Raw genomic sequence first — 26,127 nt, forward strand, 5'->3', positions numbered from 1 at the left:
GGTGCCTGATGGTGATGGAATTTCCCCATGGCGGGATGTCTCCCAGCGCCTCCCACCCACAGGCCCCATCACCTCTGATCCTTTGCCATTTGCACTTGTGGGTTTTCACTTGACCCGCTCTTCTGAGTTTGCTCCAGAATCTGTGTTTTTGTGTTTTTATTCGCTAGGCTTTTTCCCCTTCCCCACCCTGCTTTTTATGGTGGCCCACGCTGACTGAGCTTCTTCCTTTGTTTGTATGAAGAGTCTTTTTAATTCAACTCTTGTTTCGTTGTTGTTGTTTTGTTTTTAAACTACGCATGACATAAAGATTTGAAACAAAAAGTGCAAGAAGAAAACTAAGATAGGAAAATCAAGAGTATTTGGGGTGAGAGAACACAAATGTGCCTCCCAGTTGTCCAAACCTCAAACACATTTATTTTCTTGGCCAAATTCTCAGTTACTCACCATATTGCTCATATTTTGTGCCTTGAGGGTAGGCGAAGGCTCTTTCCTTCTCAGCACTTACTAAATACTTCAGAGAAATACTCTTTCTTTCTCTTCCTGTGCACTTGTTGCTAAAAGGCAGGGCACTCAGAAGCTAAACTCTCTGGGAATATGGGGCCATTTCTTGGGAATTCTGATGTCTCGTGGGTGATTCGAAAACAACCCCGGAGTCAGAATTACAGCATTCTCCAAATACTGCTTAAATGGTAATTCTTTATCTTGAGCTCTGTGCTTTCTGAAAACCATTTCTCCAGCCTGAAGCAAGCCTGATTTTAGTTGTGAGGCCCAGAGGTCTAGCTTCTTCACTCAATGCTTGCAAAATATTTACAGCAAACTCAAATACCTTCCACAGATCACTCCAAGCCTCCATCTGATTTTTCCCCCAGCTGTTCTCTTCCTGATTCATTGTGCAGATTTCTTTCTAATGTAGTGTATATTCCCTAGTTACCTACCATAATGCTAGGTCTTACAGGTGTGTAGCATGCTTGTAATGCTTGTTCATACATTCCCAGGGAAAAAAATCATAAAACACAATCTTATGTGTAATTTTTCTGAATACTAAATGCTTTGCCCTAAACTTTAAGATACTGTATCAGTTGAAGGATTCCAGGAATTACTTCACCTCATGTATATGTACCTCCTATAGAGTATATCAAATTAATTTCAAAGCCAGCTGTTACTTGCGCTAAAAGTAATCCTTGATGGTGTCCTTTCCCCAACTATCATTTAAAACTTAGAGACAACTGGCTGTGCAATGAGGATTCAAAAATATACAGTGTTTGGATTACTTATTATGATTTTATATTTTGAGCATAAGTTTCCTTCTTACTAATATTCTCTACAGGCACTTAAAAAATGAACTTTTGGGGAAAAATACATAATGCTGAAACTTTTGGATGGCCTAATTTTCCTTATTTTTTTCGCATATAGTTATTTGGTTATCTCTGTAGCAATGCTAACATTTAAAAGCAGGTTCCCACACCTTGGAGGCTTGATGGAGGTTCTAGCTGGGAGGGCAAGTACCTAAGTAATCTTGATCTAAGTAAGAACAGGCTTCCTTTAATGGGGAAGATTAAATGTGTTCACTTTCAGATAGCTTGGATAAGGATAAACATGTGAGGGACCTGCCAAGGCTGTTTACCGACCAGACAATCTACAAAGTGAACCTATATTAGACTCTGTCCCTGGCTCATGTGGAAAGTTAGTATACCTAGCTTTTTTTTCTCATATAATTGGCACAGTGAGGAGATCTAACATGAACAAGAAAAAAAGAGGGATCTCTCTAACCCATGCCATACCCTTCAAATTAGGTTTCCTCAGAAAATTAGAAACCCTAGATATGTTCTTTACTCAAGCAATAAAATGATACAAATACTAAGTGTACGGATTAAAACTCTTATCAATGAATGCTAAATCAAGGCAGCCAGTATTCCAACAAGTGCCAGACCTTACCTGTATGTTGTTTAGGACTCTTATCACTGTCAAACTTGATAAAAGTACTACCAGGTCAGAAACAAGGCCATGTGTTCACCAAATACATTTTTTTTTTCCTTCTAGGCATACAGGAAGACTACGTTTACGAGTTTCCTTTGCAATTAGTTTTGCACCATTAGTCTGAATTCTATAAAACTGAGCGTAAGAGGCTCACATGCCACTTCGAGGCCTGGCAACAACCCCTCTCTTCTTCCAAATTTTGTTGTGTCTCTCTTCCTCTTCCATACTTGCCATTTTCACCATATTCCACATTCACCTTCCATATTCAATTGAAGATGGTGGTATTATAAGACATAAAGACTGGCTAAGAAGATGTCCTCATACATAATGCTGCGCACCCTTTTTTTCAGCTTTGAAGTGGGAAACAGACTCCTTGGATTTTCTTGGTTTGTTTTTTTCTCTTTAGGTACGGGGGCCAGGAATTGAACCAGGGATCTCCCAACCACTTGAGCCACATCTGCTCCCTCCTTGGGTTTTAAGAACATCAGTCAGCTTTATAGCCGTGAGCAAAGTTCTTTGCTTCGGAAACATTTGCTTGGAGACAGAAAATGTTTTGCTTTCTCTAGACAGAGGAAAGTTAAAGATATAGTTAGCTACTTGTAATGAGCCTGAATGTGAGGGTGGGAGAAAACTTTTTATCCACTTCTCATTTCTCTCTTTAAAAACTTCCACATCCCATGAATAGTTGCATTAATCCTGCAAAGACCCAATCATCACCATTATAGTATAAGCTCTTTTAGGGAATGGACTAATGCTTATTCATTTTTTATCCCCAGTACTTGGCAGCCAGTAGGTGCTCAGTAAATGTTGGTTATCATTTAGTAACTAGATAATAAACCAGGAAACAAATTGGCTTTAACTCTGTCAAGAGGCCTTAGAGTAATGTCATGGGACTAGAAAAGCTGTCTGGCTCTTCTCTTATTCCACAGTGATTTGAATCCCAGATCTGAAATGTAAAGGAAACGAAATGTTAAATATAAATACCACCTTTTTACAGATAATGTCTCTTTCCCTTTCCCTTCTCTGTTTCACAAAAACAAATAAATAAATATATAAATAAATAAAATAAAAAGAGTAACAAGAAAGGAGGGAAGGAAAGAGGAGGGGAAAGTAGGGAAGAAAATTTATTAAGAGCCCCATTTTCTTCTCAAAACTGAAACTGAAGGTCTCAAATGCTTACAAAATCTGTCCCTTCCAACTCATATTTAAGCAGTATCGTATAGTAGAGTTGGGTGGAGGAAAAAGAAATCATGTGAGGAGAAATTTCATTTGCTGAGTACAAATATAAAATTACAGTTTCTACCTTCATTCTCCAGCACTCGATTTTGAAATCCCCACAGTAGGAAATCCACTTGAAATATGTTTGCCTGTGGAAACACTATCAAATGAAAAGATCTCAGTGGTCCTGGTATATATGTATATAGGACTTTAAGAGAAGAACCTGGTGATAATTTGTCAGTGTCAGAACCCAGCACAAGAAGAGAAACCAGTGAAATTTTTAACAAAGGTTCTATTTTTAAGACCTAATTGATTTATCCAGTGGGATTATTTCTGGTACTAAAGTTTTTAAAAGGGGGTTGTTCCAAGAAATTCAGACAGGATGTATGGTAAAAATCATCACTAGTGTGATACAACAGCAGAAAATATTTATTGATGCAAAATAAGAAGGTCTAGAAAATCTGGGGGCTTGCCTGTTATGGTAGTGACTTATGAGAAACTTCAAATCAAGGCCTGCTTTTGGCTTTCTCCTTGCAGCCAAAGAAATAAACATAACCCTTAGAGCCATCAGAGCCTCCGAGAAGACTCATAATCTGTCCCTCAGGATCATTTGGTCATATTCCTCCTACCGATTCTTCACTTTCTCTGACCTTTCTCCTACTCTTCCTCTTTTCTTATTCCCATTTGTCTTCTAGTTGCCTACTCCCACTATATTTCTCAGTTTCTTTAACACTCTCACTTCTATTTTAGTCTTTTTTCCATTTCATATCTCTTTCAAATTTTCTCCACATCCAATAAGATCAGGCTGGGCTGCTTCACAAAGGTGGGTCCACGGATAAGTGGAAATACAGATAAGGTGACTAGTGTTGGTTTCCAAGGCTTCCTTCCAGCTGCTTAGGCAACCCAGTCTATAAATCATTTTCTCCCCTACATGTAAATTCTTCCTTTCTCTCTACTCTCTCTCCTAAATCTGTGTAAATATGCTAAAGTATATTACATCTTTAAGAATGATCTAGTCTAGGCAGCATATGTCCTGCACTGTCTCTCTTACCTTCCTTTCCACAAAGACTTGTCTCTATTCCCTGTTTCCACCAGCTCACTTCCCATTTGCTTCTCAGTCTGGCTTTCACCTCTACCATTACATTGAAACTATTTTCCCGAGTACACCAATACTTCCACATTGACAATGTCCATGGTACCTAAGAAATGGCTTTAAAACAGGAAATACCTTCCATGCCAACAGCCCCTTGTTGAGGAAAGCAGTTCTCAGTAGTTCTTTATGTTCTGGGTACTATATTAAGTTGCTTGCCTGACTACAGCTGACTGGACCCCAGGTGGTGGTAGTGGAGTGGGGGCACTATGGTAATAGTGCCAAAGTATACAGACCCCCTTATCAGTTAGTCAAGGGGTGCTGATGCAAAATACCAGAAATTGGCTGGTTTTTATAAAGGGTATTTATTTGGGATAGGAGATTACAGATACCAGGCCATAAAGCATAAGTTACTTCCCTCACCAAAGTCTATTTCACGTGTTGGAGCAAGATGGCTGTTGATGTCTGCAAGGGTTCAGGCTTTCTGGGTTCCTCCTTTCCAGGATCTTACTTCTCTCTGGGTTCAAAGTTCTTCTCTTCCCAGGGCTTGCTTCTTCCTGGGCTCAGTGTTCTTCTCTTCCTAGGGCTGGCTTCTCTTTTCTCTGTGAGCTAACTTTCCAGGGCTCCAGCATAAGGCTTCAGCATCAAACTCCAACATCAAAACTCCAACATCAAAAACCCCCAACTCTGTCCTTTGCCATGCCTTTTATTTGTGAATCCCCACCCACCATGCCCTAATGATGTGGCCCAATCAAAGCCCTAATCATAACTTAATCACACCCAGGTACAACCAGATAACAAACATAATCCAATATCTATTTTTGGAATTCATAATTATATCAAACTGCTACACCCCCATAGAGAAACTAAGAGTAAGGATGATAGTAGGCTACCTGAAGAGAGATCAGGGAGTACCTCCTATTGAGGCAACAAGATATCCTGTTTGCAAGAGCTGTGCTGTGTTCTGAATGAACTTCTAATTTCTGAACTGTGTCCCATTATCTGTGAAGCTTTCTTTTCTAAGACTCCCAAGAACTAGCTACATAAATAAAGTTCCTGTCTACTCCTTTTAATGAGTGTGTACTTATTATAAAGCCACTATTACTTAAGGAAACTTGAATGAACACGTTCATTGGTAGCAAAATCTCACCAAATTAACAGAAACATCTAGCAATCACTATTTTTCATCTGTGATATTTGACCTTGTTGATCATTTCTTTCTTCTAGAAATTTCTCTGTCTTTGTTGATATGATACAACTCCTCTTGGTATTCCTTCTACTTACATGGCTATTCCTCTCTCTTCTTTATCATATCTATTTCTTCATCTCATCCTTTAAAAATGGGTGTTCTCAGGCATCCATCCTTCCTGATCTACTTTTCTTCATGCTATATGACCTCTGAATAAGTGCAGCTATTCTCATGGCTTCAACTTTCATTTAAATGCTAATGATAATTGTTCAATGGACATCATATTTTCTTTTGGTTGGCCCAGAAGATCTTCAAATTCTAAATGGTTAAACCAAACTCATCATTTTGCACAAAACAGCTCTTTGTCTTGTATCCCTTACATCAATGGATGATACCATTGTCATCATAGTTGTCCCAGCCACAAATCTGATTCTAAATCCAATCTCTTTATTTTTACTTACTCTTTACTTTAGTTTCTCTTCAATATGTCTCCACTACTCCATACCCCTATTGCTACCTTGTTCAGATACTCTTCACTTCTTACCTGGCTGACAACAGTCTCATGTTACCTGGCTTCTAGTCTGACTCCTACAATCATTATTTGTCCTATTGCTAAAATCAATCGTTTGCAACTACAAATTTAATCATATAATTGCCATCCTTTAAATTCTGCAGCATCTCTACATAGTTTTTCGGATGAAGTTCAAAGCCTTAAGTTTAGCCAAATAAGTCATTCTTGAACTAATCTGTACCTTCCTCCAACTTCATCCCCTGCCACTCCCTCACTCATTCCACCACTCCTTTCATTCCAGTCATGTGGTGGGCCTTGGCACTTTTAGGATTGGGGTGAGCAGCTTCTTGTATAAGAAGCTTACTCTGCTTAGAATGCCTTTCTCCTGTTGTTTATTTTGTTGTTGTCGTTTAGTTAGCTCCTACTTGCCCTTCTTAATTGATTACAGTTCCACTTCTTTCAGGAAACTTTCCCTGATTCTCCAGTGATTTAGGTGTTCCTCTTTTTTCACAGCACCAACCCACTATATTGTGAGCATTTATTTTCTCATTTGTCTTCTCCAAGAATATAAGTTCCTTTTGGGTAGAAGTCCAGTTTTAGTCATATTTGTACTTCTACCACCAGCACAATACTGGCAAACTGCAGGTACATATTAATGTTTGTTGAGTAGATAATAAGTAAATGAATAAATAAATGTAAAGTCAGACTCACTTGCGCTTTACATAAAAAACAAAGAACCTAATTACATCAAAATCCACTCAACTAAGAATGGGAAATGTAATATTGGACAACAGAGGTGTTGGTTTATGATCCTTAAACCTCTCCTCTCAAAATAACCAGCTGGACACTAAAGAGAAATACTTCTTCCTCATTCTACTCCCATCCACTTCTCAGACTCCTTCTTTACCACATCCTCATGCAGCCTTATTTGACTTCTCATTTGTGTACTCCTACAAAACCAGGACCTGGCTCTAGGGTTAGTGACCCTAGATAAAACTGCAGGGTTGTGGTGTCCTCATATATCAAGATTCTGTACCTTCCATATGTAGAGAGGACCTCTATACATGTACATTGTGGGGTTGTTAAAGAATGGCTGTGGCAAACTCCTTCGCTGGAAAAACTAACCTGCTGTCTAAATGACCTATTGATCCAAGGGAAGGATTTTTGAAAATGTTTGAGGAATAAAATGCTGGTATGATATTTCTCCAACTAAGTCAATCCTAGATTCCAATGACAATGGGAGATCATCACTTTGGGTATGTGTGTGTGTGTATGTGTGTGTATGTACACACACACATTTGTATATATGGAATAAAGTATAAAGAGTTTTACCTTTGCCCATTTTTATTTTCCCACACTGATCAAAAGATCATAGGCTTATGTAAATTTATTCCTGGAAGGAAAATTACAGATGGAAAAAATAAAGCTAACATTTATTTAGCATTTACTTATGTAGACACTATGAAGCACTTTATAAACATTATATTCTGTAGATCTCACATAACCTTGTTTATAGAAAAGAAAACTGAGGCTCTGTTTCAATGAAGTCATCTTTGCAAAGTAACAGAACAGGAAATTAAAATCAGGAATGTTCATCTTCAAATCTATGCTTTTAACAGCAATAACAAACTGGCTGTCAAATTTACCCATTATGTCTAACTTGCCAATTTTCCAGATAAGAAAACTGAGGCTCAAAGATGTGAAATGGCTTTTTTCAAGGTCATACAGTTGATTAGAGACAGAGTTGGTGTTAGATATGAGTTACCTGGGGGCATCTTGCCTTGCCATTGAAATATGTGACTCCCAAGAGATAGACATCCAACCAGTAAGAAATACTGGGCTGGGAGGTGAGCATGATAAAGTCATATGCTTTCCGCCTCTGCCTGACTTTGGAATGGTCTGCATTCTGTTTCTTATAAAATCTCCAAGAGACAACAATTACATTCATGGGAAGGAAAACAATCCGTTTTAATGACACACACAAGAGATATTTTTGCATGAAAGCAGAGAATTGGGCTACTTATAACCTCTTAAAGATCAAAAGGCCCTTGGAGGAATGTTCTTCCTCACCACCAGCTCCTTATCCCAACCCACAGCAGACTGACTTCCTTATTAGGCTTAGACAGTGGAAGGGCAAAGAATTTAAACCAACTGGGCTTTGTGAAACTGCAAAAGAGTAAGGCTTGGGGAATGGAGGCAATGTCCCTAGGGAGCATGGCTGGAAGTAGATCAGTTGGGCAGTTAAGGAGGAGACAGTGCCCAAGCACATGGATGCCTCTGAGTAGATAATCCAGAGTTGGCTGAATATAGTTCTTACAAATCTAAGGCTTCTGAGTTTTCCCAAAGCCATTCCCACTTGTTCAGCCTGTTCAGGCTTCTGCAGCTTGATGTTCTTGATGCTTGATGTTCTCCATCTGCAGGTGAAGCCAGGGGCCAGTTTCAAGAGAAGAGCCCTCCAGATGAAAAACTGGAATTAAGCAACTCTCTCAGGCCTGGAATTTATTGCTGAATTCCTGGGTTGCTTCTCACCCATTCTAGTACTTCCCTTGCTGGCAAACAGGGTGAAGGATGGGGTGACCTAGGGACACATCCAGTGTAGCCAGATGACCCTTCCATTATAACTCAAATTATCCCCAAGTTAGCCTCATACACATTGCTGAGCTGCTGACTGGCCATCCAGCTGCTTCCTGTAGACTCTTGCTCAAGAGCCATAGTCCTTTCCTGAATCTCAGCTCATTGATTAAGCTTTTATTGTTTGGCCTAGCTCTTGGGCAGTTTGCACCATCCTCCTCAGAGGTTGTGGTGATTTCTCCCAAATTCTACCTGCCTTGGTGACCTGGTCGCCATGGATTTCCCCCTCTTCACTGACCTTGGAATGTTGAAGCTACATCATAGGACGCCTCCCACTACATAACATGAGATATCAAATTACATCATTTTTGTGGAAAAATATGAATAGAATTGACATATGACTTGTCGATGACTCTCTTCAACTTGTGAGACTATAAGGAAACAGAGAAATTACTATGGCTATTCCTACCAGTACCACAATGAATCAGCATCTTTTGAATGATGGGCATTGTACAAAATGCTTTATGTATAGATACTCAACCTTTACAACTTTAAGAGGAAAGCAATAGACATTTTTCTTACTTCCATTTTAAAGATCAAGAACCTATTATACAGTGTGGAACAGGAGTTTTCCAGCTGTTGTTCCATGGCACTGTGCAGAGCGAAAGTCATGAGCCTTCTGAGAGCTGGAGTTCCTGACCCAGCAGGGTAGCTGGAGAGAGGCTGGGGCTCTTCCTCAAACAGCCTCATTTAGTTATGCCAGTTTTACCCCAGTATTTGCATAAATATTAGCATTTTAAAATTTATTGCATAACATTAAAAATGTTGGGAAAACTAAAGACAAAGAAAAAATTTTTTAATGTTGGGAAGCACTGGTTTAAGCAACTTAGGTGATTGAGCCACTCTGAATACAGTTCTGTTGAAGTGAAAATCTGATCTGAAGATAAACGTTCATAATGATGTTTTTCCTAACAAAACAACAAAAAAGGGGGTGACAAAATTCCTCAAGAATGGGTATGAGACCAAAATTAGTCAGAACCACAGTCGAACACTCTGCCTAATTTGAGCAGCACATTTTATAAAAATTAGAATAAAGATTAATAGAGACAAGCAAAGAGAGGAAAGTCATATTGAAGAGAGACAGAGGTTACAAAGTCAGTGGCTGAGAAGAGAAGACTAAACCTGTCTTGGTAGAATCTCACTTTTCAAAGAATTCCAAGAAGAACATGATGCTCAATATTCTTAGAAAGATGAGCAGGATAAAACAGATTTAAAGCAGGGTGGTTTTTGGATTGAGCATCTGCAAATCTTGACCATAAGTCTGATAAAACCCTGAAATGCCTACTTAGCACCACCATGGGAGTCTGAATCTAGGGAACCTTCAGGTTCAAAACCCCATCCATCCTGAGGGGCTCAGTCATCCCCCTTCTTAAAAGTAGGAATTTGGTCCCAAATATCTTGCCCTAAAGATAAATTGAAATTTGTTAATTTGTTTTCTTTCACAGACAAAAGAGCTCATTAAATTTAATGGTTTTTACTTGGATGCTTGATGTTTGCAGAGATGGAAGTGTATCTATCCATTATCTCAGGAGATTCTCCAAGTGACTTTCCCAGATGCATGTTCTATTTCGCGGAACCTTTTCTTCTCACTGCTCTACATTTCTGGTCTTTGTCTCTGAAGCATCTTAGATGACATTTCACCCAAAAATGTTTTAAATCAAACCAGAGAACATCCTCATTCTGTGCAACTACAATAGGTAGATAACACATGGAACCACTGAAAACGTTCAAGAGCAAAGCACTAGCATTTTTATATTAGAAAGTATACCATAGGAACATGTATTCTTTTCACAAGGACATATAACAAATGCCAACTACCATTAAGGTCAACTATATAGAAGAACTATTGATTCCTGATAGTAGAAGAATTAACAGTGTGTTAGGCTGGTGTCTTAGCTGGTTAACACCAAAGTGCTTCCTCACCAAATGGTTTAGAGTAACTTGAACTTTGGAGAAAAGCTTCAAGAAGGCTTTGTCACACCTTCAAGGGCTCCACTGCTTGCACATATACCTTTCTATACAAAAGAAAGGCAGCTTATTTTAAGGTATTATCAGTTTGCGAGTTATCAGCTTCGGTTGGAATGGAGAGCCTCAAAAGTATTTTGACTTCCAGACAATGACCAGGCAAACAATTTGCTTTTTAAACCCAAGGAACAAAAATTTCCATGTCTATTTTGATGAATGAGTTATTCAGAAGCAATGAGTTCATCTATTTTGGCATCCGAAAATTGGTGAAGACCCATATAAATAGTAAACAATGCTTTTTTTGGCTCCATGCCCCAACCCAAACATATGTTACATGCAGCCAGCCAGAGTCTGGTTTTGGACACACCCAGATGACTACCACTGCAGTCAATAAAAGTTGCATAAGAATTTCTGGGGAGCAGGATTTGGCTTGGGGGGCTATATGTGAGGCTCTGAGGGTAGAGCTTTTGGCTTAAAGCCTATCTCACTGGGTTGAATTCCTGCACCTTTAAAAGCAATGCCTTTTTTTCTTTGCAGTATATTAACTAGCATGCTTTAGTGGGCATGGGAAAACTGAACCAGGAGCCAGTGAACCCTAAAACTATCCAACTGTCTGAAGTCATACTGTAAAAAGACAGAGTTATTTTACTTCTGAAGTGTACTTTCGTGTAGACATATCTAAGCTGACCACAAATAAAAGTGAAAACAGATCCAGAATAAGTCCAGCAAACAATGGGAAACAAATGGATCCTGGAGTTCAGATGAAAGAAGCCTGGTTTTGCATGTCCCTATATTTTGCTCCCCACCCCCCAAAAAAATTTCTTAATATTTCTAGCGTTATTAATAAAATTAAATTATTCCACATGGGTACAGATTCAGTCCCATGGTGCCAACATTTGTTTTCTACACTCAAGCTGGGAGAAACGCAGGGTGCTTCTATGAGAATGACATTGATGTTTTATTATAGCGACTGAGGGCTCAGTATTTACCCATGGGAACGTAGGCATCATTCAGAACATCGAAATGACAAGCACTTTGCCCTTTGAGTACCTGATCATTTTCTAGCAGATGCTTTCCCTTAAGATATTCAGTCTTTGAATCACCCACATAAAATGCTGACTACACTTAAAACGTGTTTTTTATCTGAGAAAGACAATGGCCTGGAAAATGATATTCTTAAAAAGAGGAAGTTGGACAATCCCACTCCTTCCACTTATAGATATAGAAATAGATGCAGGGAGAAGTATGGTATCCTCTTAATTATGTCCCTTAAAGGTTACATTAAGAAGCATTTCTTAAGCACCTACAATATATATTTCAGGTTCTTTGCTAGACAATTAATTTTTCTTAGAAAATCTACGTATCTGCCTTTATGGAGTTTGTATCCTAGTTGGGTAGGAGAAAATAAACAAACACATAAATACCTTATTGCTCAGTTAAGCATTGGCTTACGCTTTTTGTAAGCATCCCTTTTACAGTTTTATGCCGAATATTATATTTTTGCATAAGATGTACAATGCAGCAGAAATGTGTGAACCTTTGGAAAGCAGGAAGAGGTCGACACCTTTTTGGGGCACTTGTTATTTTTCAGATGACTGTGATCAGATCTTAGAAACAACAACAACAAAATACTATTGTCTCCAAATTCCATGTTCCATTTAGTGAGCAACTATAGTGGACTGATTTTCGTTTCATTTTTTTCAGTGGAAAATGAATATAGTTGGGTTATGAAGTTCATCTTTCTAAATGACAAGGTTAAAAAATATCAACCCCTCTTCTCCTCCTCTTCCAAAAGCAACTTCAATCAATGCACCACCCTTTCCACTATGTATTATAAGAATATACATTATACTTTTGAGTAAAATTAGTATTTGAAAGCAACAAATGTCATAGCACCAATGTCCTGGAAATGGTTTTCAATTTACTATGCAATATTGTTTAGAAGCATTGCCTGATTTCTTCAGATTGCCCAAATAATTTGTTCCTTTTTTCCTGATCATATTATTTTGTGACAAGTTTAATAATTAGGAAAATTAATAATTGTGTCTACCAGTTTTAGGAGGTACTAGGGATTGAACCCAGGACCTCATACACGTGAAGCAGACTTTCAATCACTAAGCTAAACTTGCTCCACTGTGTCTACCATTTTTAACGATCCAAAGATATTTTTTTGAAGGTGGACTTTTTTGTTTCTTTCATGGGGATGGAATACAAAGATGCAATAGGAGTGAAGAGAAAGGCACAAGGAAATAGTTCAAAGCATGTGGAAGTATAATTTCATCCCTATATCTTATTGTAGCTACTAACACAAAATTAGAACACAACAATAAAACAGAAACACCAAAACACACCAGAAAAAATTCTGGAGAATAGCAAAGAAGGGAAGTGGTCATACTTAATTCCCGCTCCAAATGAGTAAGAAGTTAGCTTTTCAATATTGTGATTTTTAGCAGCTGTAGATGAAAAGTGTTATTCCAGGGGCGGGAAGAATGCTCAGTACTTTTCTTACTGGGTATTTTAAAAGAACCTGATGAAATGCACAGCTTCTGTCTATCTTCATTTGATCAGAATTAAATTGTCCTCTTGGTTCTCCAGGGAGTCCCAGAAAGGGAGCACTCCTCTTCACTACTTGCTATCAGTAGGACTCACTGGGGAAGTTGTTTACAAGGCTTTAAAGATGACGCGGAGGAAACTGTAAGGATTTTATTGCCTTAACAGAAAACCATGTCCATAATGAAAGAAAGGGGGGATCGAACAGACAGTGAGTTTAGACCAAGCCACAGAAAGAAGCTTTGGGAGTCTTAAAATGTTATTTTGGCGATGATCAAATTAAAATGTCAGGAGACAATTTGGAATAAGTGACTCTGTGTGTGTGTGTGCGTAAGAGCTGACAACATGGAGGAAATTTCCATAGGGGATAGAAAAAAAAAGCTTTCATCCATTCTCTACAACCCGCTTCTCACAACATATCTTCAACTCATTTGTCTGGTCTAGTTTGAAGTGACTAAGAGATGGGGCCTCTAAAATGTTCCCAGTGAGACTATTCCACAGTCTACAAAATTTCACTGTTTCCTCTTATTTAGCTTAATTTTCCTCCACTTCAATTCACTGTGCTATTTAAGAAGAAAAATAAAAAAGTAAACCTGTACTTTAAATTCATGTCTTAGAAAACAGTTTCTGTTTCCTTTTCACTTTAATTCTTGGACTTCTCTGTGGCTGTGCCTAACATTTGTTAAAAGGGATGCAAGACTCTGTGTAGATTATTTGCCTTTTCATAAGAGCTCTATTGCCTGTTCTGGGGGTCAAAACCTTGCCCAACACAATTCTGAGTTGTGTAAATTTATTTTTGTGTAAATTTATTTTTTACCTATCTTGGCCTACAGAAGTCAGAAGCACATCTCATAAACCATATATTACATAACATTTTTAGCATTATTATTTTCTGTTTTCCCCCCATTGCTATGTCCAAGTTATGTAAAAAAAAAAAAAAAAAAAAAATCTTTCAAAAGGCCAGGCCTGGTTACCCCCAAGTTCAAGGTTCAGCTCAACTTACTCAACTTGAAATGTCCCGTGAGCTTTTATTTCTAAACCTACTTCCTAAGAGGAGTACACTGCCATCTGCTGTACATTGCAGAAGAAGGGGTGGCCTCCCCAGAAACAAAAAAGCAAGTAAGGTCTTCAGATAGGCTTACTATTACCAACTTCTCCAAACTCCTGCTTCATTGCCCAAAGTGAGAACTCCCCATAGAGATGAATTTTAGTGCCAGTAAATTTCTTACCTCATAGATATCCACCAGATCTTAGATGGATGCTTTTGTTTCCCAGCAGATAAACAAATACCATACAGTGGATTGGCTGAAGCAACAGGAATTTACTGGCTCATAGTTTTGAGGTTAGGTGAAGTCTGAAAGCCAGACATCAGCAAGGCAATGCTTTCTCCCGAAGGCTCTCTTCTGGGTCTGGGTGCTGGCGATCCCTGAAGCCTTGACATTCCCATCACATAGCATTGTCTTCTCTTCTCTCTTCTGGTTCCGTTGACTTCCAGCTTCTGATTGCTCCTCATGCCTTCTCCTTCTGTGTCCAATGTCCAATTTCCTTTGCTTATAAAGACTTCAGTCATATTGAATTAAGGCCCACCCACATTCAATTGAGGCTCATCTTAACTAATAAGGTATTCAAAGATCTTATTTACAAATGGGTTCACACTAAAGGACCAGGGTTGGGATCTGAACACGCCTTTTGTGGGAGACATGATTCTACCCATAATCATGGGGAAGATGCTTAATACAAAATTTTAGTTTCTTTCTTTCTTCCCTGAAGTAACCCTAAGTCTATGGTCCGAGGCACACATCTCTAGTGAGATGTTTCTGACAGCCACAGATGCTCTGAATTGTTTGGGAATGCTTACATAAATGTACACAGGGAACCCCACCAAGATTTGCTGAACCAGAAATTTCTGCAGATGGGGGCAAAATTAATAAATTTGTCAGGGGGCAAATCATATGCCTGTTAATGGAGGAATACTTAAAGTTATAATCCTTTCTAAATTTATTCAGGGGAGTGCTCATCAACATTTAACATCCATCCACTTCCTCACATATGTCTTCTTTTTACCTATTTGCATTCACAACTGAACCATATCTCCATGTGGACAAGCTGATCTGGTTCTTAATGTTAAGCACATTGTCTGCTGCCATCACATGACTACTAGAGACAAATGCTGGGAGGTGGTTAGGAACATAAACCCTGGAGCCAGGCTGCCACTTACTGCTTTGTGACTTTGGCCAAGCTGCTTAACTGTTTCTGTCTTAGTTTTCTCATCCCTAACATTGTAGTAGCAATAGCACCTACCTCACAGGGCTGTTACAAGGAGTATGATTAAATTAGCATTTGTAAAACTCTTAAGATACTATCTAAAACATTGCCAGCTCTCATGAATTATTATTATATTTAGGGCACTAAAGCTTCAACTTTTATAGACAGTATGTATAGAGCCCTCTGTATACCTTCCTAGGAGGAATCCAAAGAGAGAAATTTGGGTCGAGGGTGAGGGGAGACAGAAAATAATAGAAACCTAGGTTTCTATGGAATTCAGAATGAGCGGCAACAACCTTAAAAGGCTATGAGTGTGGCTCACGGCCCAAAGCCTTACTACCCCAGGGGACATCCACCCTCAGATAAGGCCACTGTCGCTGTCCAGGGCAGAGAAGATGGAGAAGGGACCCCAGAGAGACACAGCACACATCACTAAGCAGGGAGAGAGCAACAGGTCCTGGTTTTTGACTGGAGGGGGCAAGAATGAATCTTTGGACATTTAAGACAATGGCTCTCAAATATCAGAAATGAAAACTAACGCCCACCTGAAGCACAGTGTCATTTTCCAGTCCCAACTCCCAGGTGACTAGAGTCTCCAGCATTTGTGCTAAGAAAGAATTTTCCTTTATGCAAAGGAAAATTTTCAGAAGGAGAGCCCTCCTGAAAATTGTTACCTGGCTTCGTTTAGGTCCAGGTTTGCTATGGTAATGACTTTTTCTCGGCAGGTATTCAGCATTCTGCTTGTTTCACAAACTTCCTTCCCTGTGTTTTCCAGGCTAGTGCCAAGGATAAGGCTTCTCCATGCCAAGTTTTCTGAAAAACTGAATAAATCTCCTGCCATAATCCTTACTGCCTCAACTGACAAATTTAATAAACGGCAGGATGCAAAGCCCAGGTTTCCTAATGGGATTGCTTTCTTTTCTTTCTCTTTTGACAAGTTTTACAGAGTAGCACTTCTGAGACATGGTCAAGTGCCATAAACCTAATCCTTAGCAATTTCCTCCTTAGCTCAAATAACCTAAATATTTTATGAATGGTAAAGGGTTTCACATGTCTACTGTCAACCTACCCTTGTCTATCCCTTTACTCTGTCTTACTTTTCTTCTAGTTGTTTAGGTAATTTTCTTTAAGAAAACATAACTTCTGTCAGTTTTTCAAACAAAATGCAGAGGATATGTTTAATATGCTTTCTGTAGAAGCTTTCAAAAGGAGAGTGCTAGTCTTAAGCAAAAGAGCGTGCATGAAAGCTATCAACTTTTTCCAATAACTTTGATTGTTGGTTAAATGAAACCAATTCTAGTGTAAGTGTTTGGCTATAGAAGAGAACTGACTCTAGAAATTCCAACAGGCCCAAAGCACTCCAAGATGAGGGGTTGGATCCTCCCTCTCTTCATTGGAGAAGCAGCTCTAGGAGCATTTTGGAGCTTTTTAAATGTTGTGGGAGATGACATTAGGTCCAGAGTCCTCTCTGCCACTCCAGAGTCCCTTTGCCCAAAGTGACTATGACCTTCCCCAGTCCACAGTGTTGGTCTCCAGCAGAGAAAAGCTATTCTTCCATTGACTCCACCACACTCACCCAAAAGCAAAGATCTGTAGGGATGTAGAATGGCCCTAGGATAGAGGCAGTTTAGGTTGTAATCAGGAATGACAGGTTATGTATTGTTAAGTTTGTGAACTTAACACTTCGGGGTAGAGTACATCCAATAAAAATGTGCTCACAGAGGTTAAGTAGCATGCACAAGGCATGAAGGAACGGAGAACATAATGGTGGTATTTAGACCTCACAGCAAAAAAAGCAATATATTTTTATCTAACACTTGAAGCACCTATATTATTTCAATATTACTGACTAGCATTAGGATGTATTACTTACTAATATGGAATTAAATTTACTTATTTCACATAAAGCTATGCCAGCAAGCAATGAATTCTAACTATCATTTTCTATTGTTAACAAAAAATTTCTTTATTTTCTCAATATTTTGATGTTGTAACTTGACAATCCTAAACACATGTTCTTTAAAAAATATTGATTCATCTATTTGGGTCTCCAAGCATCTCAAAAAAAGGATTGTACCATAGAAAACAATAGGATTTATACCAAAGGGACCAGACTCACACTTTCGTCACAATCAGCTAATCTTTTCATATTCATTCATTCATTCATTCAACACATATATTGGTTGTTCCAGGTTTTATGCTAGGGGCTAAGGGTAAGAAACAAATAAAATACAGGTCTACACTCAAGCAGGTCATTGTGGAGGAGAAAAAAGAACGTAAGAAGGAGAGAGACAGCAAATTGTTAGAATACAGTTTGAATAAATGATGTAAGTGTATCTGCAGAGGTGTAAGGCAGCTTGGGAGAAAGTGTGTGGCTGGGGATTCCATCAGAGCTGCTGATGCTTGAACTCTGAAAGAGGGATAGCACTTTCCTGGTGGATAAAATGCTGAGGGTACCACTTCAAGCAAAGAACATGACGGGAAGCTGTGCAGCTGCATAAAGTTGCAACTACGTCTGAGGGACTATGTATTAAGCATAAGTTTGGAAGTGGGGTAAGACAGGCAGGAGAGGTGAGTAGGGTCCAAGTACAAAGTCCTTGTATTTCAGGCTTTGGAATTTGGATTCCTACCTGTATGCATAGGCCATTCAAGGTATGACTCTAATATGGAGAGGCCTCAAATCCTAAAAGAACCTACATCATCAACATCAACCTACAACTTGCATCATCCTTTTCAATGTAGTCTCTTGCCAATACTTTTGGGATCCATGGTTTTGATCATGTGATCCCATAACCTTGCTCCACAATAAACTGAGCTGAGAATTGGTGAGTGACCCAAAGGTTGGATGTGAGAAAGACCACTGGCCTACAAAGTTCTAGGATGGTGAGTTTAGAAAGGGAGAGGAATGGATACATTTGAGAAGCATTTGCAACATGAAGTTGCCGGTTCCCTTGACCAGATGAACACGGGAGATGAGGAAGAAGCAGCAGCCTAGGATGACTACAAATTTTCTAGCAACATTGATCAATGGGCAAAATCGTCCAGAGAGTAAATACAAGAAGAGGAAGAAATTTTAAAGGACAGATAATAATATTTACTTTGAGAAATCTTGAACTAAGAAACTGAAATAACTGAGATTTGTATTATAAGCAGAGTGGTCATATTTTCCAAATTAAAAAAAAAAAAAGGTTAATGAAGACTGCCCACAGTGCAGCTTTCTGTGAGACAACAAGGCAAGTTTCAACGTGGGGTTATTACTGTAACTATGAAATGAACGGTGTGTACTAAGTTAAAATGTTGGTATCAAAGGTCAGTTTCATAGTTTAAAAATAAGTTTAAGTGGTGTTATTACATAATTACTAATCTCATATGATTGAAATTAACTTCTTCTCTCTGTCTTAATAGACATATGGAAATTTATCACCAGGCTTAAACGAGCACTTTCAGTGTGCCCTATAGGCTTTTGATGTGAGGAAACTTGGTTATGGCCACCAGAAAACGTTTTTCTTCAGAGATGCCCTGATCCACTTAACACTTTGTACCCATATCCCGCTCAGTCCTGGCTCTACCTTGCCTTGCTCTTGAACTTTCAGCTTCCCAGCCACTCCTGGCTTATCTCCAGGTCCTGCCACAGGTTTATCTATTGCTGGTCACCAGTTATCCCTTTATCATCTCTGTTCCCTTGCCTCATGCCCAAATCTCTGGGGTCCTCACCTGGCTCCAGACTTCTACTGCTCTGAATTACTGCACAAAAGCAGCTTCTTTCTCCAAAATGTCAAAAATATTAAAAAAAGATACAACCTGTTGCCACATTTGCTATAGGAGGTAATATAGATAAAGGATTAAGGCCTGGGCATGGTGTCAGAAAAAAATCCATGGTCTGTCATTTACAATGTATGACCCTGGGCAAGTTATTTCAGTTCTCTAAGCCTTGTTTGTAAAACAGGAGTGATGGTAGAAACCATATGATAGTTTGAAGCTTTTTGGGACCTTAAGAAATTATGATCTTAAAATAATCCGTTCCTGTGCATATAAATCTATTGCAGGTGGGATAGGACCTTTTGATTGAATTACTTCAGTTAAGGACCTTTGATTAGATTACTTTTGTAAGGCATGGCCCAGAGTGGGTCTTAATCTTCTTGCTGGTGTCTTCATAAATGGAAGACTAAGAGCTTTGGACACAGGAAAAAAGCTGTAGACACAGAGAGGAAACCAGGAGCTGAGAGGGAGAAGGAGCCAGAAGCTGAAATCAACAGAACACAGAAGCTGAGAGGAGGCCACTTTAGCCAGAAGCTAAAAGCAATGAAGCCCAGAGGAGACGAGAGAGATGAGTGAATACCACCCTGTACCTGATGACCTGAGCTTCAGCTTGGGAAGAAAGGATCTGCTGATGATGCTTGATTTGGACACTTTCACTGCTTCAGAACTGTAAGTTTTTAACCTAATAAATCCCTACTGTAAAAGTCAACCCATTTTTGGTATATTGCTCCCAGTAGCTTTTAGCAAACTAAAACAAGTTGCCAAATAACCTTTGAGGAATACATGTAATTCATACAATAATATGTGTGTAATGTTTAACCCTGTATCAGACAGAGAGTAAACATTCAATATTTCTTCTTCTTTTCTTCTTCCTTTTTCTCATTATTATTCATTCCCCATAATATACTTCTTGTTAGTGTAAAGTCTACAAGGTACCTCCTCAGAAATGCTCAGGTCACTCCATGGCCTTCAATTGGAAGTTCTCACCTTTCAATATCTATAATGTTCTCATCCCCTTTGAATACCTTTGTGTATATCCATGAGTTTGTATGGATTGATGACAAAATAGGACACCAGCACTTGGATTCCAAACCCAATACTCACCCCAGCTGTCCTATTTCAATGCTATTTGCTATTATTTACTATTTAGTGAGTTAAAGGCACTGTCTTTTCCCTAGAAAGTATTTGTTGTACATCTACAAACTGAGAAAAGGAAATACTGAAAGAAAAGAATTTAGATGTTTAGAATCCAAAGGGGTTATTATAAACAACAGAGTGTTTTTTAAAAAAGGAACATTTAAGAGAGGTTAAGAAAATACCTGAACAGCACCCTTTTCATATATATTGTTTCAAGTACAAGATCACATGTTCAAAATGTTCCCATTAATTTTCAAATGCTGCACTCACTCAGCATGTTTGACTATTTTACTTCACAATGTTTTGGCACAAAAACATAAATAACATTGCACTTTGCCTTCCCAGGTTCCCACAGTCCATTTTCTGGGTAATAGCTAGAAGAATACACCAGCAGTCAGAAACTGTGCACATTCTGCTGGTTGAAATCCAAAAGTAGCTTTAAAAAAAAAGTTTTCTGTCACAACTTGTTCTTGGGAGTTTATTCCCTGCCAACTAAACGCTATGATTTCAGGAGTGCACAAACCCTCTTAAAAATCAGGCAAGATTACTCTATCTCTGTGTTGATTTGGGTTGAAGTCCTATGAAAACATTGATTTTCTACCTTAGGTCAAGATCTGAAACAGTGCCTTTCTACCTCAGATTTTATTTTCCTTGAAGAACTTCTGGAGCCTTCCTATTTAGCTATTTTCAGGAGAGAAGCCAACTTCCCTTTCATTTAATGAAGGAAAAACGGGCTCTAAATTCCTTCCAATTTGAGGATGGGGTACTACTGGAAATAGTTTCCACACGTTGATAGTTTAAAATTTTTCATTGTAATAATGAAAAGGAAGGAAGAGTTTGGAGAACTGTATTCTAGTCTTGGCTCTCTATTAACTGCCTTTATGATATCAAGGGAATCATGTTCATCTATATGCCAGCTTTCCTCAAGTGCCCCATAGGGAAGATGAGTCCTATGGGTTACCCTCTCTTGGAGATGTACAAGCACCCTGGCACATAATTTCTTCAATAAGGAAATCTGTTACTTTGTTTAATCTATTGTTTCCCAAATTAGAGTTGAATGGAACTCACTTTGGAAAGTGTTACTCTAGGTATATTTTTACTCATCAGAAAAAAAAAGAGGGTATTGGAAAAGATGTATATAAAGATTACTGTAAACTCTCTTTGTACTGTTTGATTGCTCAACATGTCAGTAGTGTGAAATGAGAATTGGAGAGTGAATTTTTTCTTAATTAAAATAAAAAATAACACGGAACATCTGTTTATAGAAACCCTGAAAACTTATCTTGCCTCAAGACATTTAAAATGTTAAGTTATAAAATATTTCATGTATTTAATATAAATATACATATTTTAATATTTACATACCCTAAATATTTTAAATATATGGTTAAGTTAATAGAAAAGTAAAACAAATCCTGAGGGGAGGGGACCCTACAGATGAAGCAAATCAAAAAAGTTAATTAAATGCTGAATCCAGAAGCTGCCACAAGAGTATCTGCCAGTGCTTACTGACCTACAGCTATGGTATAATAACCCACAAAGAACAGAAGACATGGTCTAAGGGCTGTACATGGTGAGAAAACATATTTGAGCCCCCCATAAGGCTGACACCCCCAAAATTGTTATAAGCACAGTGAAATGGTAAAGTTGAAATAAAATTTACCTCACATCATACAATGGCAAGGAACATTCTATGTCTCATTTTGATTCTGGATGGAGGGGGATAAAAAATGTCCACAAATCAGTCCTTGTTCAGTATAGGTCAGGAGATTGAAGTCACACCACTTGGACTGTCACAAGATCTTTGAAGTGCTATGTAGTTTAAAGAGACCCTAAATTGGAAATGCTACAGGTGTCTAGCAGAAAGAAACACAAAGAAATGTGCTCTCAATCTGTGACTTAAAGAACTCTGACAAAGTTCCAATTAACATAATACACTAAATATACCTAGGAAAAAATCACCACGAGCTAGAAAAAGTAAAATAACCAAAAGAAGAATCAGATCCTCAAATATTTTGGATACTAGATGACCAGATTCTATGTGTAAATATATTTAAAGAAATAAAAGGTTGAGTCAAACTAATTAGAAAACAAAATCTACACGAATAATTAAGAATATGTGAATAAATAACTTCTAAATGTAAAAAATGAAATCATAGAATTAAAAACTCTGTGGAAAGGTTAAACATTAGATTAGACACAGTTGAAGAGTGATTTTAGTGAACCGCCAAACAAAATTGAAGATCCTATTCAGAATGCAACAAAAGGAACGAGGAGTTGAAAAATATGAGAGACTTCAGAAGATATGAAGGGTAAAGTGAGAAGATTTAATATACATCTAACTGGAGTTCCAGGAGAAAATAGAAAGTCAACATTTGAAGAATTTTCCAGATTGATCAAAGGTTTGATTTCTCAGTTTCAGGAAGCCCGACAAATTCTAAATATGAGAGTAAAAAATATCAATAAATCCACACCCAGACACCTCTCAAGAAAACTTAAAGAAAACACAATCCAAGATAAAGTTTAAAATTAACATTAGAAAGAGGGTAAAGATCACCAACAAAGGAACAGCATTTAGATAGTTGACTTCTCAACAGCAAAAAATGAACCCAGAAGCATGGATGGTACTAGTCAGGGCATGTGACCTTGTAAGATAGTCTATCATTTTGAAAGCAAAGTAAAAAGGATCATAAACTGATCAACTCTCTTCTTAGAGAAAGGACATCATTAAAGTTAAAGTCATCACTAATCATTTCTGAACTGAAGTCTCTAGGAAAGGAAGAAATTAGCTGGGCTGCCTATTTAGCATGTCAAAGAGGCCATTGACACTTCCCATTTTTGTTACCATTTATCCCCTACCTCTTCCACAAACACAGAGATGTATATTATGGTTAATTAACCAGAAATTCCATCTGGCCTCAGGTGGAATACAATAGGATAATGCATCCAAATAGAGCAACTCACAAATCCAATTATGATTAAATAAAACAAAACCACTTGAAGGTACATCTGAATGTAGTATGGGGGTGGAGTCTAAGGCAGTGCTTCCTAAACAAGGCTATGCATTAGAACAATCTGAAGAGTGTTTTCAAAAATATGAATAGCTGGGCCCTACCTGACCTATCAAATCACAATCCTCACCCTGATAGATTTTGGGGAACTACTTGCCTCAGGGAATTCCAGCTAGATCTGTCCTTGTACCCAGAACCTGGGTCTTGCAAGCAATCAGTCCCACGAAAGCTGACACACTCATTAAGACTGATAGAGACACTGGAATGTCACCCCTTGCCTATTCGCCATCTATAGTTCAAAGTATGTGGAAGTATAATTATAACAAGAATGTACTTCACTGATTTTCATCAGAAATAATTGCCACACGGACCAGATTATTCCACAAAGTCCAGCATATACCATCAGCATATGTTTTCCTCATAGGTCTCCCTACATAGGAATTAATAGATTGCTGATGAATGTAGAATCAGTACAAGGGAGTTAGATAAATTGAAGATCCTTTGAAATATTCATCTCACCAAAGGTAGGTTTTCAACATGATATAGACTATGCAAGTCTAATGACAACAACCAGCCAAATGGACAAGGTAATCTACTTTAGCAGCCCCCCTTGATGCTACTGAGAATACATGGATGAGATTGGGATGTGAAAAACAGCATTCCTCTGCAAATCTCCGTTATGTATGAATCTTTAGTCAACTACCCTACCTCTGTTTCAGGTTAAAATATTTGTAAATATATGCTACTCCTTTCCATTCTACATCTTCATCTTAAGAAAGAAGAGTAGATTTAAGATGATGATTCTTATTAAATCAATAAGCTCCAGCCACTAGATAGGAATTTTTTCTCTTCATTAAAATTGCAAAATTTCCATGGCAATGCCTCCTGTTTACCTATCTTAGCTCATGTCTTGGACCAATCAACCATGATCAGAGAGGAGGTAATTTACAAAATGGTTGCTTATAATATCCATGGGTATGGGAGAGGGTTCCCCAGGAAAAAAAGTCTAGGCAGACAAATGAGGGGAATAGATGTGTATAAGCCAAATAGTTGCTATATTTGTAGTATTCTTGATTAATTCCTAAGGGAGTTTCTGTCGGAAACAAACCAATTCAAGTAACCTGTTTACAAGAACAGGGTGGTAGCCCAGGTGAGATCTTAAATGTATTTTTGGATTGTGTTAACAGTAAGAATTTTGACTGAGGTAAGACAAAATGTAAATGCAGGAATAATATTTCCATTTTTTAATTCCTTCCTGCCTTTATTAAACATTGGCCTTGATTGCAAAAACTTGCCAACATTCTACTGTTTGTTTACATGGGACCTATGGAAACAGCATTAAGCAATTTATTCCTTCAAAATTTGAGGGCAAACATCTTGCCCTCAAATTCTGCAATGCAACATTATGGTTATTCTTTCAAGCAAACCAAGCTGACCTAGTTAGCCAGACTTACAAACCTCTGATAGTTAAAGTAAAACCCACTGACTCAGAATTTATGGAATAAAATATCCAGTATTATGGCAGTCCCTGGAAACTAACTAGAAACCTGGTTAAGTAATATGATGAATAAAACAGTCTATGCCTTTTAATTCTTTTGCTTCAAGTTTTAAGCAAAATTATTTGTCTATACTATATAGAAAGAGTTACAAAGATAGAATTTACAGTAATCGTTCTTTGATGAAGACAAACTTATATTACACTAAATTTTAATCCAGTGGTTTTACCTTATCATAAAAATTTTATTTTTAATTGAAAAAGAAAAAAAGAGATATATTTTATGTAAACAACAAATGCATTTTCTGTCAAATATAATTAATATCTGATAAAGTATAGGAACTTTGAAATTTTTTGTTTGGTTTATGAATAATCTTTGCAAAATAGCTTTCTCTGCTCTTTTGACATCTGTTAGCTCCTCCATATCCTGGAAGCATTAACTGTATTATGCTTTCAGCTGGAAGCAAATAAGAACAAATCTCAGCCACCTCATTTTATAAATCCTTTCAATCATTTGTAATATTCTTTGACTAGTAAAATAAAAGAACTGCATCAAAAAAGCAATTTAACTCATTGCTTGCAGATGGAAATAATGAACATGAGTCATTGTCTAAGGACAGGCTACAACACTACATCCAAAACAGATCACACTCAAGTATTTATTCATCACTCCGTAAGTAAAAAGATGATTCTAAAAAAATCATCTGTAATTCATCAAATTTCTATTCTTACAAGGTAAAGTGATCAGAATATAAATGTTTATGTGCACATAAGTAAACAAGTGGGAGCATGATAGTATTGAATTATTTCACTATTACACTGAAATTAGTTTTATTTGACTGCAAATAATTTCTTCAGCCCATCCCGTTATTATCCTATTACCCATTGAAAATCTGAGTTAGGACTTCAGAGAAAAGACATTTAAATATAACATTCTTCTTTGTATGTTGGCTCACTGCTCAGTATTGTATTTTTCATATTAAGATGTATCTAAAAGTTGTATTACCACTAGTGAAAATTCTGTGATGGAGGAATTATATGCGTGGCCCTTTTTATCTTCCTCACATATGTACAGATAAATCTCATTTTGAAGGCAGCCTTGGGAGCCAGTCATTTCTGGCCTAGAATTTTACTCTGGCATTTACTACACAAGGGAACTTGAACATGTTCCTTGACCTTTCCAAGCTTCCTTCTTTACTCATTCGTTAAATGTGGAAATCACACTCAACATATTGGGGGTTTCGTGAGATCTAGATGAGTTGATATGTACAAAATCTGGTATGGTGCTTTGAAAATAATAGGTATACAATAAACATAATTCCATTCTAT

General features: G+C 37.9%; 1 protein-coding gene across 4 annotated transcripts in view; it reads right to left on the bottom strand.

Annotated features, from left to right (window-relative positions):
• Nucleotides 1–26,127, bottom strand: part of SUGCT (succinyl-CoA:glutarate-CoA transferase) — an 808,774-nt gene that overhangs the window by 33,941 nt on the left and 748,706 nt on the right. The window contains exons 14-15 of one of the 4 annotated variants that reach the window (XM_058296754.2): nucleotides 3,281–3,355; nucleotides 2,316–2,923 (exon numbers count right to left, since the gene is read on the bottom strand). The exons of the other annotated variants lie outside the window; for them this stretch is intronic. Of the exons in view, the coding sequence (XP_058152737.1) occupies nucleotides 2,871–2,923; nucleotides 3,281–3,355 (128 nt within the window). The 3' untranslated portion in view covers nucleotides 2,316–2,870. The remainder of the gene's footprint in view (nucleotides 1–2,315; nucleotides 2,924–3,280; nucleotides 3,356–26,127) is intronic. 4 annotated transcript variants of the gene reach the window in all.

Source organism: Dasypus novemcinctus, chromosome 5, assembly GCF_030445035.2.
Source record: "Dasypus novemcinctus isolate mDasNov1 chromosome 5, mDasNov1.1.hap2, whole genome shotgun sequence".
NCBI classification, from domain to species: domain Eukaryota; kingdom Metazoa; phylum Chordata; class Mammalia; order Cingulata; family Dasypodidae; genus Dasypus; species Dasypus novemcinctus.